The sequence below is a fragment of the Gymnoscopelus microlampas genome, assembly GCF_963454915.1.
Source record: "Gymnoscopelus microlampas genome assembly, chromosome: 21".
In the NCBI taxonomy this organism is placed as follows: domain Eukaryota; kingdom Metazoa; phylum Chordata; class Actinopteri; order Myctophiformes; family Myctophidae; genus Gymnoscopelus; species Gymnoscopelus microlampas.
In genome coordinates this window covers 1,144,787-1,162,119 of record NC_139958.1, presented here as the reverse complement: position 1 = coordinate 1,162,119, position 17,333 = coordinate 1,144,787, and the positions used below count along the sequence as shown (strand labels likewise).

Below are 17,333 nucleotides of genomic sequence, written 5' to 3'. Positions count from 1 at the left end.
TGCTCTTTTTCTAGTTTGTATATGTATTTGTGATTGTGAATTAAATGTTTCTGTTTGCCCCCCCCCCCCTCTCACCAGAACAAACTAAAACACCTGCCACCCTGGTCCCTGGTGTTTCGACTGGCTCACCAAGTGGCTCTGGGCATGAACTACCTTCACAGTCTGAGCCCTCCCATTATCCACCGTGACCTGAAGCCTGGCAATGTCCTGCTGGACACAGGTCTAAATGTCAAGGTGAGTCCTCAATGTCCTGCTAGATACAGGTCTAAATGTCAAGGTGAGTCCTCAATGTCCTGCTGGACACAGGTCTAAATGTCAAGGTGAGTCCTCAATGTCCTGCTGGACACAGGTCTAAATGTCAAGGTGAGTCCTCAATGTCCTGCTGGACACAGGTCTAAATGTCAAGGTGAGTCCTCAATGTCCTGCTGGACACAGGTCTAAATGTCAAGGTGAGTCCTCAATGTCCTGCTGGACACAGGTCTAAATGTCAAGGTGAGTCCTCAATGTCCTGCTGGACACAGGTCTAAATGTCAAGGTGAGTCCTCAATGTCCTGCTGGACACAGGTCTAAATGTCAAGGTGAGTCCTCAATATACTGCTGGACACAGGTCTAAATGTCAAGGTGAGTCTCAGGTACTTTGGTTGGGGGATTTACCACCAATGATGGGTCAAGCATGTCGCTCCTCTGGCACTGTTCAAGATAATCTCCATTCTGTTAGAAACGGTTCTGAAGTCAGTTGTTGAGGCACTAGATACTGCAGTAGGGCTTGCCTGGCTGTTGACGCAGTAGTATTGCAACATCATTCACTCCTAATCTCTCTGTCCTTCCCCTCTGTCCATTCCCTCTACATCTCTCTCTCTCTCTCTCTCTCTCTCTCTCTCTCTCTCTCTCTCTCTCTCTCTCTCTCTCTCTCTCTCTCTCTCTCTCTCTCTCTCTGTGTTCCTTCATGTTCTCTCCATTCTCCTCTCTCATTCCTCCAGATCACTGACTTTGGCCTCGCCAAGTTTGTCAACAATGTGACGTCTACTCGTGTCAAGGGGGCTGGGACACCCTTCTTCATGCCTCCAGAGGCCTTCTCCCCGTCGTACACATCTGCCTGCAGCTTTGATGTCTACTGGTATTCATCATTCCCTGTGCCATCTTCTGTGTGGCTGGAATTCAACAATATCACAGCACTCGCAACTCACTTTTAAATGCTCCAAGTTTTATTTCCAGCGGCAGACAACCAAGTGAAAGACATTTCAAACTTGCAGTCTTTGTCAAGCCACTCACATTTAAAAGGGAGTTGCGAGCCCTTTGTTGGTCTTGGATTTTACTGCCTTTTGCACATTGCCTCAGCACTGAAGGTGGAAGATGTGCACCGTCTTTGTCTTTGACTGTAATTCAGCTGTGTGTCACTGCAAAGCCTTGTGAATATCCAATGCTTTGAAAGTAGAAAGTTCAATATAGTAGCTTGGAGGGAATTCATAAAGATTGTGCACTTGGTGACTAGTTTTAGATGTTTGGCATGGTTTTAGGTATGGGTATAAAGTAAAAAAACATTGCAAACGAGTTGGGCTCGTCCCCTTGTGGTCGGTTTGCAATAATTCCTATATTAGATAGGTAGATAATTGATAGAAAATATTTTCAATGGATTCTGTTACTATAGGGCATGCTAAATAGCTACAATTTAGGAAAATCTAACTTCTGGAAAGGTAGACTTTTCAAGATGGCGTCCACGATGGCTGCAGGGAGCTTAAAATATCTTTCATTACTCAACCTAGAAAGGTATTGTTTGTGTCTAACCCTAGGTTTCAGCGCTCAAGGAATGAATGTGACTGAATCAGTAAAATTTTGGTTTTCATTTAAATAAATCCTGCATCGTGGCTACGAGTGTGCAGCCCTTTCTTTGCTTGAATCATGCAGTAAAATTACCATCAGTTCATTATTTATTGCCAAATTCAAGATGGCGTACCAGGTGATCTCCCAGCTGGGAGGGAATATGTCAAAAATCATATAGATTGTGGATTTGGATTTGTGATAATATGTGGATATGTAAACTAATTGCTGATCAATGTCTCTTTTTATTTTAGTTATGCCATACTGCTGTGGACCATTTTAAGTGAGTAATTCTCTCTTAGTTTTTTCGGTAACGCTTTACTTAAAGGTCGGGTCTATAATTTATAATGCATTATGCACATTATAACACTTGTTATAAATGTTTATAATCATGTATGTCAACTTATAACAATGTTTATAACATATGCTGATCATAATGCATTATAAGCTCAGTGGAACAGCACAGTATAACTACCTTGACCTAGTCAGTTATAAAGTGTCTTTTATATAAGTTGTTATGCATGATTATAAACATTTATAATGAGTGTTATGAAGCATTATAATGCATTATAAATGGGGGTATAACACATTATAGACCTGACCTTTTAAGTGAAGTGTTACCCACTCATTGTCTCAGCCTCACAGATTCCACTCTTTGACTTAATGTTTATTCAACAATAAGAATAAAAACACGTACCCGTTCTCCTATGAATTATTAAGGTTTCTCTTCTCTTCTAAACATCTCCTATCATCATCTATGTTCCTCTCCACTCTCTCAGACACTGGCCACAGCGTTGCAGAGTTTAATGTCCACCGGGGAGAAAGGCCGCCGCTAGACGTTGCTAAAGGAATGAAGGCTCCAGGACTGCAGGAGCTGCTAAAGCTTATGGAGCGCTGCTGGCACCAAAACCCCAACCGAAGACCCAGTTTCCCAGGTGAGAAGACAACCATCGCTTATTTTACCTCCCACCTGTAGAGATACCGTTGAACTGATCACAAACGGGAGAAAAACATTACAGCACAGAACAGAATATAAGAGGAATAATACAGTAGTAAAGTTGGGAGCAGAATAAAACAGTTCTTGGAGAAACTGTGTGGGCTCGCTGAAAGCTAATTTAAAGAAAGTAATACTCTGTCTGAGTAGCTGAATTCACTGTGTGTGTGTGTGTGTGTGTGTGTGTGTGTGTGTGTGTGTGTGTGTGTGTGTGTGTGTGTGTGTGTGTGTGTGTGTGTGTGTGTGTGTGTGTGTGTGTGTGTGTGTGTGTGTGTGTGTGTGTGTGTGTGTGTGTGTGTGTGTGTGTGTGTGTGTTGTTCCCAGAATGCACTGCTGTGACAGAAGGCCTCTCTGAGAAGCACAAGCATAGGATTAATGAGGCCGTCTACCAAGTGCAGAAGGACCTGGTAATGAATGATTACATGTAACTAAATACTTTACTTTACTTTACTGTCCTGTAGAAGGACCTGGTAATGATTACATGTAACTAAATACATTTACTTGATGATTTCATGATGCAGCCAAGACTCATTGAGACATCTTAAAACAATGATGTCCTGCCTGCCTGGTACAATGTACTGTACAATGCAATACAATGTAGCCTATTGATGTTCAATAGAACTCTGTACATATACTGTACATGATGTTGTTGAAATGACTGTGTTTAACAGGATGCTGATGGCAGGCTGAAGGATACACAAAGCGGTGAGCTTTCTTTTTTCCTTCTACAGTTCAATGTTTGACAAGTTATTATTATTAGGGCCCGAGCACTGCACCAATGTGAAGCTCTATTGAAATTGCAAATAATATTGTCTCCGCCAGGCTGAAAGGCATGGCAGAGACTATGTTTTGCAACGGTCTGTCCGTCTGTCTGTCCGTCCGTCTGTCTGTCTGTCTGTGAGCAGCTAATCTCCGGCACTGTTGGCCCGGTCACTGCGAAACTGTGCACACACACTCCCTGGATGCCAAAGCCGAACCTCTGCCCCGAATGTTTCAGATTGGCCTGTTATAGCCCCACAACTCAGATAAAAAAAAAACTGATTTTTCAGATTTTTGCAAATCTGATTTTTTTATAATACTCCTACAGATTTTGTCCAAACATCCGGTACACAGTATCTCTCAGGTGATCAACACAGATCTGTCCGATTTTATCCTGATTGGCTAAGATTGGCTTCCAAAGTCTGCAGGATTGTTCATTTAGAACAAAATGCCTCAAATCATGAACAAAGCGTGCCATTTCCGTGAAATTTCACACGCACATTCCCACTAGGCCGAGGAAGAAATGCCACCCTTTTCACATTGGCCTGTTATAGCGCCACCACTGCTGTCTAGCGCTCACCACTGCTGTCTTGCTAAAGAATTGCTGCTTCCTGTCCTTTTGGATCTGCTGTTTATGTACGGGGGATTCGGAGTCCCTATGGTTGGGAGAATGCGCTTTATCAGAGTACCTAAAAGCAGATGTGTTATCATAATGTCTGGCAGTAGTGCCTAGTAATTATTGTAGTATTATAATAGTAAATCTTAAATAAAAAATCACACCCAGTGTGAAGTGGGCGGTGTGTGGTCTTCACAGTGGTCATCACTTTTGTACATACTTTTTATTTTATTTTGCTAATGTTTTTTTTTTTTTGTATATATTTCATAATTTTCTCATGCCTTTTTTGTACATAATGGTATATTTTTTTTCCCCTCTGTATTCTTATGTTGATTTTTGAACTGTTTGGTTGCTACTATATATGTCTATGAAATTAATTCAAGGACCCCAATGGAAACAAGCCCGCAAGGACTTTTTTGGCCGGACCTTTTAGACAAAAGCATTATAAATGTAACTGTGTTGTTTTACATTCTTTTGCCTAATAAAAATTTCAATCTGATGGAAGTTCACTTAAATAGAGTCAGCCAATAAAGTCAGCCAATCATATTACAGCTAGTGGTCATCACAGTGATGGAAGCTCACTTAAAGAAAAGTATAGCTTTGCATTGAATGTGTAGGGGTTAGGGGTGTACAGTGGTTGGTCCACAATGGTTGATTCACTTCAAAAATCACACCCAGTGTGAAGTAGGCAGTGTGTGGTTATTTTGTAACCTTGGCCAGATCTGTGCTTTGTCACAATTCTGTCTTTAAGCTTTTCTGACATATCCTTTGATCTCAAAGGGCCAGTTCTAGGAAGACTTTCTATTTTCTTCTCAATATCGGTGTTTCCCTTTCTCATTTCAGCCATAGTGATCCTTGGGTTCTTTTTCACTGATCTCACGAAATGGACAGCATCTAAGTTAAATATACTGTCACATCAAAATGGTTTTAGATTCATTTCATCATGTGTCTCACTAGCCAATCACAGGATGTGGAATTGGAGCACTATGTCACTGTTGTTATTTAACAGTGGTCATCACGGTGATGGAAGCTCACTTAAAGAAAAGTATAGATTTGCATTGAATGTGTAGGGGTTAGGGGTGTACAATGGTTGGTCCACAATGGTTGAATCACTTAAAAAACAATGCATTTTTGTGCCTAGTCCTATTTATAGGGCTTCACATGTGTCATGTGTTTCACTAGCTAATCACAGTCCTGAATAGCCCAATAAAGTCAGCCAATCACATTACAGCTAGTGGTCATCACACTGATGGAAAGCTCACTTAAAGAAAAGTATAGATTTGCATTGAATGTGTAGGGGTTAGGGGTGTAGACTGGTGGCCAATTACGGTGCAGGATTAGGGGGGTACAATGGTGGCCAATCACAGTGCAGCGAATGTCAATGTCCAAACCTCACATATAGGGGCTAACCAGTGTGAAGTGGGCGGTGTGGTCATCACAGTGGTCATCACAGTGATGGAAGCTCACTTAAAAAAAAAAGATTTTTTTTTAGTGCATAGTCCTATTTATAGGTTATTAATTTCATCATAATTTCATCATGTGTCTCGCTAGCCAATCACAGTGTTGAATAGAGTCAGCGGGAATAGAGTCAGCGGGGGTGTCCATGGGGCCACCCATTGTGGGTGGAAGGGGTGTACAATGGGTGGCCAATCACAGTGCAGGGTTTGGGGGGGTTCAATGCTTTGGGGGGGTACAATGGGTGGCCAATCACAGTGCAGCAAATGTCAATGTCCCAACCTCACATATAGGGGCGGCTCAACCGCCCAAAAGGTATAAAAGTAAATATTTATATCAATACAACAATATCACAACAAATAAAAGATAGATATATAGAGAAGATATGATTATTTGACTGCCTGTGTGGTTCATCTAAACTTACATAATATGTTCTATCTGCATGTTCTGACAGGACATACAGATAGAACATATATGTAAGTTTTGTGCCATCACTGAAAACCCACTTCTTGGTGAGAAATTGATTATTAAAACCTAAATAAAAGTCTACAGTTTAGTTGTTCTGTTGATGGTTCATCAAAATGTATAAATATCTGTCATTGCAGCTCAGCAGATGCGTGATCTGAAGGCTGACTTTGAGAAACTACAGACGAGTAAGATGAAATGTTTCAGACATTAATAATCTGTTGAATAGTTGTCTTTTAATCCATGTGTCAGACATTAGTAATCTGATGAATAGTTGTCTTTTAGAGAGCAGATATACCCAGGGCCACGGCTAAGCACATGCATCCAAAATGAGCAAATCATCATAATAATGATAAATGATTGAATATTTAAAATGAGATGCACAACTACAATAGCCACAATTATAACATGATATATTGTCGGTTAAAATGTAACCTCAGTTAACTCATTCTGTGCCACATGACGTCAAAGACGTCACGTGGCCTGACACCCCCGTGCGCCCCATGACGTGAAAGACGTCATGAAAAAAAAAAAAATCTAATTTTTTCTTTTTCTTTTTGAAAAACATGTTCAGAACCCAAGATATGATGATTTGAAGATTTGCTGCTCCATTCACTCTTTGTTTAACTTCTTACTTAAAAAGGCTGTATCTCAGCTCCTGAGCACTTTTTTTTACTATGAATTTTGACCGTGGCACTCAGAGCCAAAATTCCATAAATAAGCTTGGCATTGAATGAGTTAAGGTCATTCTTCAGTCATGTTAATGATTTCTTGTCTCTACTTTGTCTCCAGCACGTCCAGCAGTGTCTCCCAGAAGCACAAACAGAGAGGACTTTTTAAAACGTGAGTACATGGTGTGTGTGTGTGTGTGTGTGTGTGTGTGTGTGTGTGTGTGTGTGTGTGTGTGTGTGTGTGTGTGTGTGTGTGTGTGTGTGTGTGTGTGTGTGTGTGTGTGTGTGTGTGTGTGTGTGTGTGTGCGTGCGTGCGTGCGTGCGTGCGTGCGTGCGTGCGTGCATGTCTCCATATAGTTTTTTTCATTAATTAAATTAAATCATAAATAACTAGAAAAAGCACAGGTGTCCGCCAGGTCAAGTAGGTTATTATGGGCCGGCAATGTTCGGAATTCACCAATCAAAATGGAATATAAGAAATCGGACGGAACCATCTTGATCACTTGACTATAGAGATAATGTGTACTGATTTGCATGATGTTTGGACAAAATTTGTAGGACTAATACAAAAAAAAAGTGTTGCAAAAATCGGCCTCCTGGTGGCGCTAAAATAGGGCAATGTTTAAAGGGTGGCAAAAGGTTTAATAAAGTCTGATTTGACTTGGCTGTGTATCGTGTCTCGCACCAAAAACCACAACCTCACAACTTGTTGTGAGCTTGTAGATCAGCTTTTTTTCGGTGAGACACTGGTGTGAAACTAAGTCAGGGGTAAAGTATGACCATGATGGGATTGAAAGCAATCATTAGTTGCCCGTGTTTCTCAGCCAACAGTTTAGTCATTAGTTGTTAAATAATTATCAATCATTGAGAGTCACTGCAAAGGAGAGGGATAGAATAACTAGCAGTTTAAGTCACAACTATGTAATACAACTACAGTATTTAATATGAGTACAGCAGAGTTAACAAAGACAAAGAGTAAATGATGCAGCATGTTCCCCTGTTCCTCTAAGATGTATTTTAAACTTTACAGTCAGTCACTTACTATGAACTCCTGCACAAGATCTCCAGGATCCTCATTAAGGAAGATTCAGAGTCCTTTAATTAGGAGATCCCTTCTCACATCAATGTCCTCCTGAAAGATGAGACAGAAGAACAGAACAGACACTTAAACTCATTACTTATACATGTTGTTGCTGAAGGGCAGAAACCTTGCATCTCCATGGTTAATCTTTCATAAATGAATGACCTAATGCTCTATTTTATACTTCATCATGACAGTGTCACGCGTTATAACTCACAGTGTGATACATCAGGTTGTGAGCTTGTAGATCTACTGTTACAATTTAAAAAATGTGATTTAAAAAAAAAAGATGTTCACATACAATAACATGCTAAATAGGTATAGATAGATTTAAAATGATTGTGGATTGTGTCTGTGGATTATATTTACAATAACTAGTTCTTTTTTTTGATTGGTTGAATACTTGATCAGCAGTTTGCAAAAGAAAGCACATAAAGTACAGTTCAATACAAGGTCTGCTAAGAGGATTTAAAACTCAAGAAAGCCTATGGCTTGTACAAAGAACTTGTACATCTGCTATTTTTGAAAATGTATGATAAAATGTTGAAAGTGTGAGAACTAGTGATTTATAATTATTTGTAGAATCGGCCTCAGGTCTTAAAGGAGTAGTTCACCCTCCCAAAAAAAACATATTTTCTATCAATTACCCACATCATGAAGCCTTGAATTCATGGAGATTTGTTTAGTTTTTGTTACATTACTGAGATAATAGTTTGATGACCGCCGGTCTCTCCGGTAGGAGACTCAAAGAGTCTGCTTTGAGTCTCCTACCGGATACATTAGCATCTTTACGCCAGTAGGGTTAGGGTTCATCAAATCATTGTCCCAGGAATTTGACAAAAACAAAACCATCTCCATGAATTCAAGGCTTCATGGTGTGGGTATAATGGATAGATAATACGTTTTTCATCAAATTAGTCATGTTTTGGGTGAACTATCCCTTTAATTAGTAGGGGCTGTTAGTGACACGATACTTCACTTTGTGATACAAGCGCCAAATTTTCCACAGAGTTTCTTCTGGACCTACTTTTTCACAAAAGCCCGTTAGCCACCCAAAAAAAAACAATATGGCTGCCATTTTCCAAAATGGCTGCCGGCGAAAGACATGCTATGTGTTTTTTGACCTGGATTGTGATTGGATAATCCCAGTTTGATTATTTTGGCATCAGAATATAGTTTTGACCCTCCCCCACCCCATCCCCCCGTTAGCCACCCAAAAAAAAACAATATGGCTGCCATTTTCCAAAATGGCTGCCGGCAAAAGACATGCTATGTGGTTTTTGACCTGAATTGTGTTTGGATAATCCAATTTTGATTATGTTGGCATCAGAATATAGTTTTGACTCCCCCCACCCCCTCCCCCCGTTAGCCACGCAAAAAAAAACAATATGGCTGCCATTTTCCAAAATGGCTGCCACCTAAAGACATTTTATGTTTTTTTTTTACCTCGATTGAAATTATTTTGGCATCAGAATATAGTTTTGACTCCCCCCCGCCCCCTCCCCCCGTTAGCCAAGCAAAAATATATATATGACTGCCATTTTTTAAAATGGCTGCCGGCGAAAGACATTTTATGTGGTTTTTGACCTGGATTTTGATTCGATAATCCAAATGTTTTCTGAGGGTGTACTGTAAAAAGGCTGTGCAGAATGCGCACCACTGAGCTAAGGGACTAACGGGACACAGGTGGAGAAATAAAACTAATCACAAGGTAATGAGACAAGACAGGAAACGTTACGACAAAATAAAACAAACACAACAGTAAAGTAAAAACTAAGTAACCACTTAAAACAGGACAAACTAACACATTACAAAACAGTACTGTACTGTTATTATACAGCACTGTACTTTACTGTACTGTTCTGTTATTGTATTGAACAGCACTGTACTGTACTGTACTGTATTGTTGTTGGTTACCAGTTCATTCGATTTAGTGAATAATCTAGGCCCTGAAAAATCCAATGGCATCCTTTTCTTTCACACTTTCACTGGATGTGATGTCGTGTCAGCCTTTCGTGGGAAAAGGCAAAAAGACAGCATGGCAAACCCGGCAAGTGTGGCCTGAAGTGTCTCATCCCAGCAAGCACAGTCAGGACCCGGACCAATCAGTGACGTCTCGATTGGGGCTAGATCAAGTCAAACCAAGACAAGTCAGATCTGGCCCAGAAAATCTCCTGATTTCAACCAAAATTAATCCTGACCACAAAAACGTCACTTCCAGGACGTCATCTAAACACATTCTCATCACCCAAAATTGCTGTCCAAATGTCCATATGATGTCCCGGTGATGACGTCCTGTAAATGACGTAAAGATCATCCCCATATGGGCTGTGATCTGGCCTAGTCCTGAACGTCACCGGGGTGATGACCGGGTGTCACCCTAACGTCATCATGACGTCATTGTGCTTGCTGGGATGTCTTCCAGAAGCTCAGTCAATACCCACCAGTAACATTGCATGACAAGAACAGCACTGGTGATGGGGTTGATGATGCAAGATTTTACCTGTTTGCATGGAAGCAGAGGTCCTATGATGCCATTCCACCTACAAGGGCATCTCTTGCACATCATGTGAAGCATGCCACTTATCAAGTTGCCCCTGTCTGAAGCCAGGTAACTGTATGTCAAATGTCATACAGAGAGCCCTGCCAGCTGGGGATGGCGAGCAGAAGATGACATTTGGCAAGTAACGTGGATGACACTCTACCAATTGCCCAGATTTGTGAACAACTGACAAAAGCCGGTGCAAGACTGAACGTTGTGGTCAAGTCAAGGTAGCTTTATTGTCCCTTGCGGGAAATTGGTTTGCAGTCAGATCATAATAAAAAACAACAACATAACAACAACATTCAATACAAGACTGAGATCTAAGAACAGGGCACTACAGACAGAGAATTCATGACATTCAAATTCAGAGTGGCAAAGTCATCAAAAGTGCATTAGTGGGCATTATGTGCAGAGAGGCAAAAATAAAGTGCTATCTGCTGTTCAGCAGTTGAATAGCAGCCGGGACAAAGGATAGTTTGAACCGTTTATTCTTTGCTTTGGGCACCCTCAGCCGACGGCCTGAGGGCAGCAGTTCAAACTCAGACCGAAGTGGGTGATCCTCTACTTCCAGGAGGGAGGAGGCTCTCTTAAGCATCTGCCTCTTATATAGTTCTATGAGTTGGGCCTGGGTTCTCCCAGAAATCTTGCTGGCCACTTTGACGAGGCTGCTTAGCCTGTTCCTGTTTGCCAGGGTCAAATTACCGTACCAGGCAACCATACAAAACATGAGAACAGATTCAATAAAACTTCTATAGAAAAGTGTCATCATCACAGATGAGACATTAAAAGAACGCATTTTCCTCAGAAAAAAAAGACGCTGCTGGACTTTTTTAGATGTAGAGGCAACATGAGAGTCAAAGGAGAGTTTGTTGTCAAGAACGACACCCAAGTATTTATAGCTCTCAACAACTTCAATTTCTGTGCCCTTGATGATTGTAGGAGCAGGACTGGGAGGAGTCCTTCTAAAGCTGATGATCATGTCTTTTGTTTTGGTCACGTTTAACTGTAAGAATGACTTGTCACACCATGATATGAAGTCATTGACAACTGGCCCATGCTGTACCTCATTGTCCTCAAGAAGGCTGACAATTACAGAGTCATCAGCGAATTTGACAATATACCTGTTAGGGTGATTGCTACAACAGTCGTTGGTATACAGAATGTACAGTAGTGAGGAGAGACAACAGCCTTGGGGAGAACCAGTGGAGGAGAGCAACAGAGAAGACAGGACCTCATTTACCCTCACGCACTGGGACCTAACAGTTAAGAAGTCTATGATCCAGCCAACAAGGTTAAGATCCAGATTAAAAAAATTGATTAGCTTCTGGGCTAGAAGATGTGGCTGGATTGTGTTAAAGGCAGAGGAAAAATCGACAAACAACAGTCTGGCATGTGTTTTTTTTCCCTCAAGGTGGCGGTACAAAAAATGCAGTAGGGTGATAGTGGCATCATCTACACCTCTTCCAGACCTGTATGCAAACTGCAGGGGATCTAAAGATTTCTCCACCTGCTTTAGGATGTTATCTTTGATTAGCTTTTCCAAACATTTCATTACTAATGAAGTCAAAGCAACAGGCCTGAAGTCATTTAATGACTTTGGGGTCCTAATTTTGGCAACTGGGATAATTGTGGACTGTTTCCATAACTTAGGGACCCGCTGTTGTTGAAGAGATAAATTAAAAATAAAATGAAAAATGCTGCAGAGCTGTTCAGCACAAGTTGAGAGAACCTTGCCACATATGTTGTCCGGCCCTGGACTTTTTGACTTAGTGTGTCTGAGGTGTTTTTCCACACTTTTTTTGTCAATAACTAGGGCTGGAGGAGCTCTAGTCTCGTTCTTTAATTCAGTGATTTTGTCAGCAAAATCCTGATTCTCAAATCTCAGGTAAAACTTATTTAGCTCATCGGCCAGCTGTGTGTCTGAGTTAAACCCAGGCATGGAGATGTGCTTATGGCCTTTATCATCTGACCCTGTCATAGATTTCATGCCGTTCCATGCTTCTCTGAGGTTATTACTGCTCAGCTCAGCTTCGATTTTGTTTTTGTACCTGAGTTTACTTTTTTTAATTTCAGACTTGATCTCCCTGTTTAGTTCCCTGACCTTGGGTAGATCACCCTCATTGAAGGCATTTTTCCTGTCATGTATTAAGCTTTTTAGGGCTGATGATGCCCAGGGTTTGTTGTTAGGAAAAACCTTAACAGTCTTAGTGGGAATAACATTGTCTTCACAGAACGTTATATAGCTGCACACAGCGTCTGTAATTTCATCAATATTGTCAGATGATTCTGTAAACACAGACCAATCTGTGCAGTCGAAGCACCCCTGCAGGGCAAGGGAGGAATCCTCATTCCAGATCTTCACCTGTCTTTTCTGCACCTTCTCCCTCCTTAGAACAGTCTTGTAAACGGGTAGGAGGTGTACAATGTTATGATCAGAAGATCCGAGAGCAGGGCCCGCCTCTGATTTGTATGCTCCTTTAATGGAGCCATAACATAGATCCAGAATCTTGTTGCGCCGTGTGTGACAGTTGACATATTGATAAAAACTATTTAAAGTTTTCTTCAGGTTGCAATGATTAAAATCTCCCAGAATTATGTTGGGCGCGTCAGGGGAGATAGATTGCAATGACTGTGTCACTCTGAAGACGGTGTTCGCTGCAATGTCCGCGTTGGCTTTTGGATGAATGTAAACAACGGTGATAAACACTTGGGGAAATTCCCTAGGGAGATAAAAGGGCCGCACCGACACGGACAGGAGCTCTATATCGGGCGTGCATAACCGTTCACGCACGGTGAAGTTATTACACCATCTCCGATTAATGTATAGGCACACCCCTCCTCCCTGTGTTTTGTGTGTTACCTCACTGTCCCGGTCCAGCCGTATAGGCGATCCGAAGCCGCTGACTTCAAATGACGTGTCAGCGTCAGAGTCAGTAAGCCAAGTTTCAGTGAATGCCATCAAACAGGCATCCCTGTATTCGCGTAGATGACTGATATTCCCATGTAATTCATCCATTTTATTCCTCAAGGATTGGACGTTGGCCAGGATTATAGAGGGTAGTGGGACGCGGTTGTTTTGCGTCTGTTTCCTTAAACGTTGACGCACGCCACCCTTCTTTCCTCTTTTCCTGATGTATGCCGATTTCTTGAAGCCATCTCTTACATTCACAGAATCTCCGACTATTTCTGGATGGAAATTGGAAATCTGTGAAGAAGGTATCGCATCGAGGCTCTGACGATTCCACTGTAGATTTAGGAGAAACTCCCGCGAGTACTGAAAAGTTTGTGAGTGTTTGCGACTCCATGCAAAAACCATTAAAAGCATCAAAAGTAGTACTCTTAGAAACTCCATCTTTCAGCCTCCTGGGCTACAAGTAGGACTTAATAAATACTCAAAAACTCTAGGCCTGGTAGATGCAAGTGCTACCGCTTTGGCGTTCAGTCAGTGCACACAGCTGAGTGCCTGCAAATGTGACGATTACAACAATTTGTGATCCAGACATGGGGGGGGGGGGGGATAAAAACTCATATGTTGATACCAAAATAATCAAAATCCAATCACAAGCCAGGTCAAAATACACATAAAATGTCTTTCCCCAGCAGCCATTTTGGAAAGTGGCAGCCATATTGTTTTTTTTGCATGGCTAACTGGGGGAGGGGGCGGGGGGGAGTCAAAACTATATTCTGATGCCAAAATAATCAAAATTGGATAATCCAATCACAATCCAGGTCAAAATACACATAAAATGCCTTTTGCCTGAAGCCATTTTGGAAAATGGCAGCCATATTGTTTTTTTTTTCGCGTAGCTAACGGGGGGAGGGGGCGGGAGGAGTCAAAACTATATGTTAATACCAAAATAATCTAAATCCAATCACAATCCAGGTCAAAATACACATAAAATGTCTTTCGCCAGCAGCCATTTTGGAAACTGGCAGCCATATTGTTTTTTTTGCGTGGCTAACGGGCTTTTCTGCAAAAGTAGGTCCTAGGCATTGTTCATGCCAAATGTGGCGCTTGTATCACAAAGTGAACTATTGTAACATAAAAATGGACTTAGTGGCCTGGACTAAATGGGTTAATGTTGGATTCATGTTAAAGGGCAAGACCACTTTGGTAGAGGTGTCGGTTGTGTAGTTACCTTGCCATGATGTAACTCAAGAAATCAAAAATAATATAAAAAAAATAAAAAAAATAATTGCTCCATTGATTAGAAATTGATCATTCTAAATATGCTCCTCATTGACTTACATTGTATGGTAAAACAGCTCTCAAAGTCACTCTATAAGCACATAAACAAACACAAACTAAGCTGATTCAGACAATATAGAACATCACCAAACCCATTTTTATAAAAATGTTAACTTCCTGCTGATTTTACTATTTGATGATCCGGATCCGGATCCGTAAATCCAGTCCAGGTTTTCTTCTTCATAAAAATAGCAAAATCAACAGGAAGTTAACATTTTTATAAAAAAAAAAAAACAGTAGTGTGTTTGGTGATGCTCTATATTGTCTGAATCAACTTTGTTTGTGTTTGTTTATGTGCTAAAATAGTGACTTTGAGAGCTGTTTTACCGTACAATGTAAGTCAATGAGGAGCAAATTTTGAATTATCAATTTCTAATCAATGGAGCAATTATTTTTGATTTCTTGTCCACCTTTGGAGTTACATCATGGCAAGGTAACTACACAACCAAAACCTCTACCACAGTGGTCTTGCCCTTTAAAGTGTATTTTCACACATTTAACCCTTTAAACCCTCAATACTTAGTAAACTTGACTGTTTGCTCTGTACTTGGTCTGCTCTTCTTTCCCTCTACACCAAACCTTTTTGCCAAAAATAGCAGATCTACAAGCTCACAACGCCTCTCAGCACGAGGCGTTGTGAGCTTGTAGATCTGCTGTTTTCAGCAAACGTTCCACCAGAATAGAGATGCTGGAGTTCAAGTGGTTCATGTTCATAAAATAAAAACTTATCACACACAGATTTACCCCCCCCCCCCCCGTAGTAACTCTGGACCCCCTGTAGTAACTCTGAGGACCCCTAGGGGTCCCAGACCCCCTGTAATAATTCTGAGGACCCCTAGGGGATCCCAGACCCCCTGTAGTAACTCTGAGGACCCTCTAGGGGTCCCTGACCCCCTGTTGAAGACCCCTGATTTAAACTGTAAACTCAAACAGATGTATGAGGTTTTAACCTCTTAAGCTCTGTATATACTCTGTATGATGAATAGTGAAAACAGCAGATCTACAAGCTCACATATCATCATGACACCACACGGTGTGAGCTTGTAGATCTGCTAACTTTCACATTTTTTTATATTCTTGAAACAAAAATAATAATATTTATTATTATTATTATTTGAAAATATTTAAATGTATTTTTGAGTCCAAACATCATCTATATCTGCACCACTTATTGTGAAACCACTGAAAACACACATGTGTTTAACCCATTAAGACCGGGAACGCATCTGTGTCATAATCACTTTGGCTATTCAAAAATAGCAGATCTACAAGCTCATAGCGCGGCACCGAGTGCCGCGCTATGAGCTTGTAGATCTGCTATTTTTGAACAATCGTGAAACTTTGTGCAATTCTTTTTTAAAGCAAACATTTTAACTCAAATCTTTTCTTCTGTGGGATTCTACAAATGTCTTCTAAATCCTAACATATTTTTTGGGTTTAAAAAACGTATGTTGCTATAATGTCAGTGGTTCTACACTTTTTCATGTCAGGACCCCAAAATTATATGTATTTGGCCACGGACCCCCATCTGAAAATGTGTTGTTCCAGGGACCCCCCAGAAGCAAAGATTTGAGTTAAAAAATGATATATATTGTAGATCTGCTATTTTCAAACATTTTAGTACTTTTACTTTTGGTACTTTAAGTACATTTTGATGCCAATACATTTGTACTTTTACTCAAGTAAATTTTGAATTCTGGACTTTTACTTGTAACATAGTATTTCTATATTTAAGTAAGTAATTTGAGTACTTTTTCCACCACTGAAACCCTCTATAGTCTATACTATAGCTGACCGGGGTTCCTCAGGGCTCTGCTCCTTTTCTCTCTCTACACCAAATCTCTTCGCCGAAAATAGCAGATCTACAAGCTCACACCATGTCACGTTGTTGTCAGCTTGTAGATCAGCATTTTCATGATTTAAAAAAAAAACAGCAGATCTACAAGCTTGCAGCGCGGCACTCGGTGCCGCGCTGCGAGCTTGTAGATCTGCTGTTTTTTGAATAGCCCAAAGAAATCTTAAATATGACACAGACGCGTTCCCGGTCTTGAATGGGTTAATTATATTTCATCATGTGTTTTTTTCTCACAGATTCCTCTGCTCTGTCATTGGACCCAAACACAGCGCAGAGGAACCTCATCCTGTCAGAAAACTACAGGAAGGCGACTTATACACGACAAGACCAACCCTATGCTGATCATCCACAGAGATTTACCTATTACTCTCAGGTGTTGAGTAGAGAGAGTCTGTCTGATCCTTTTTACTTTGAAGTTGAATGGAGTGGAGAGGCTGTTGTTATAGCAGTCAGTTATAAAGACATCAACAGGAAGGAGGAGGTGCTATCAGGCTTTGGAGGCTCTGACATGTCCTGGGTGTTATGGTGCTGTGGTTCTGTTGGTTATGAACGCTACGTGTTCTGTCACAACAACATTGATACTAAACTGTCAGGACCTGTTCCCTCCACAGGGAGGAACACGGTGGGTGTGTTTGTAAGCCAGACAGAAGGCTTGCTGTATTTCTATCATTTAGATGGAGACGACATGTCGCTCATTTATACAGTAAGAACCTCCTTCACCAGACCTCTCTATGCAGGGATAGCGGCTTATGAAGCTACTGCAGAGGTGTGTGAGATCTGGTAAACATGACACGTAATGTATAACCTCTTAAACCCTCTATAGCT

General features: G+C 41.0%; 1 protein-coding gene across 1 annotated transcript; it reads left to right on the top strand.

Moving 5' to 3' along the window:
• Window positions 1-3,494: 3,494 nt before the first annotated feature.
• On the top strand, window positions 3,495-17,292 carry LOC311037323 (tripartite motif-containing protein 16-like; the record flags this gene model as incomplete). Its single annotated transcript, XM_084046450.1, has 4 exons — window positions 3,495-3,517; window positions 6,248-6,295; window positions 6,900-6,950; window positions 16,745-17,292. Exons 2-4 carry the CDS (start codon window positions 6,256-6,258, stop codon window positions 17,290-17,292), a joined length of 639 nt encoding a protein of 212 aa, XP_083902576.1. The 5' UTR covers window positions 3,495-3,517; window positions 6,248-6,255.
• Window positions 17,293-17,333: the final 41 nt, after the last annotated feature.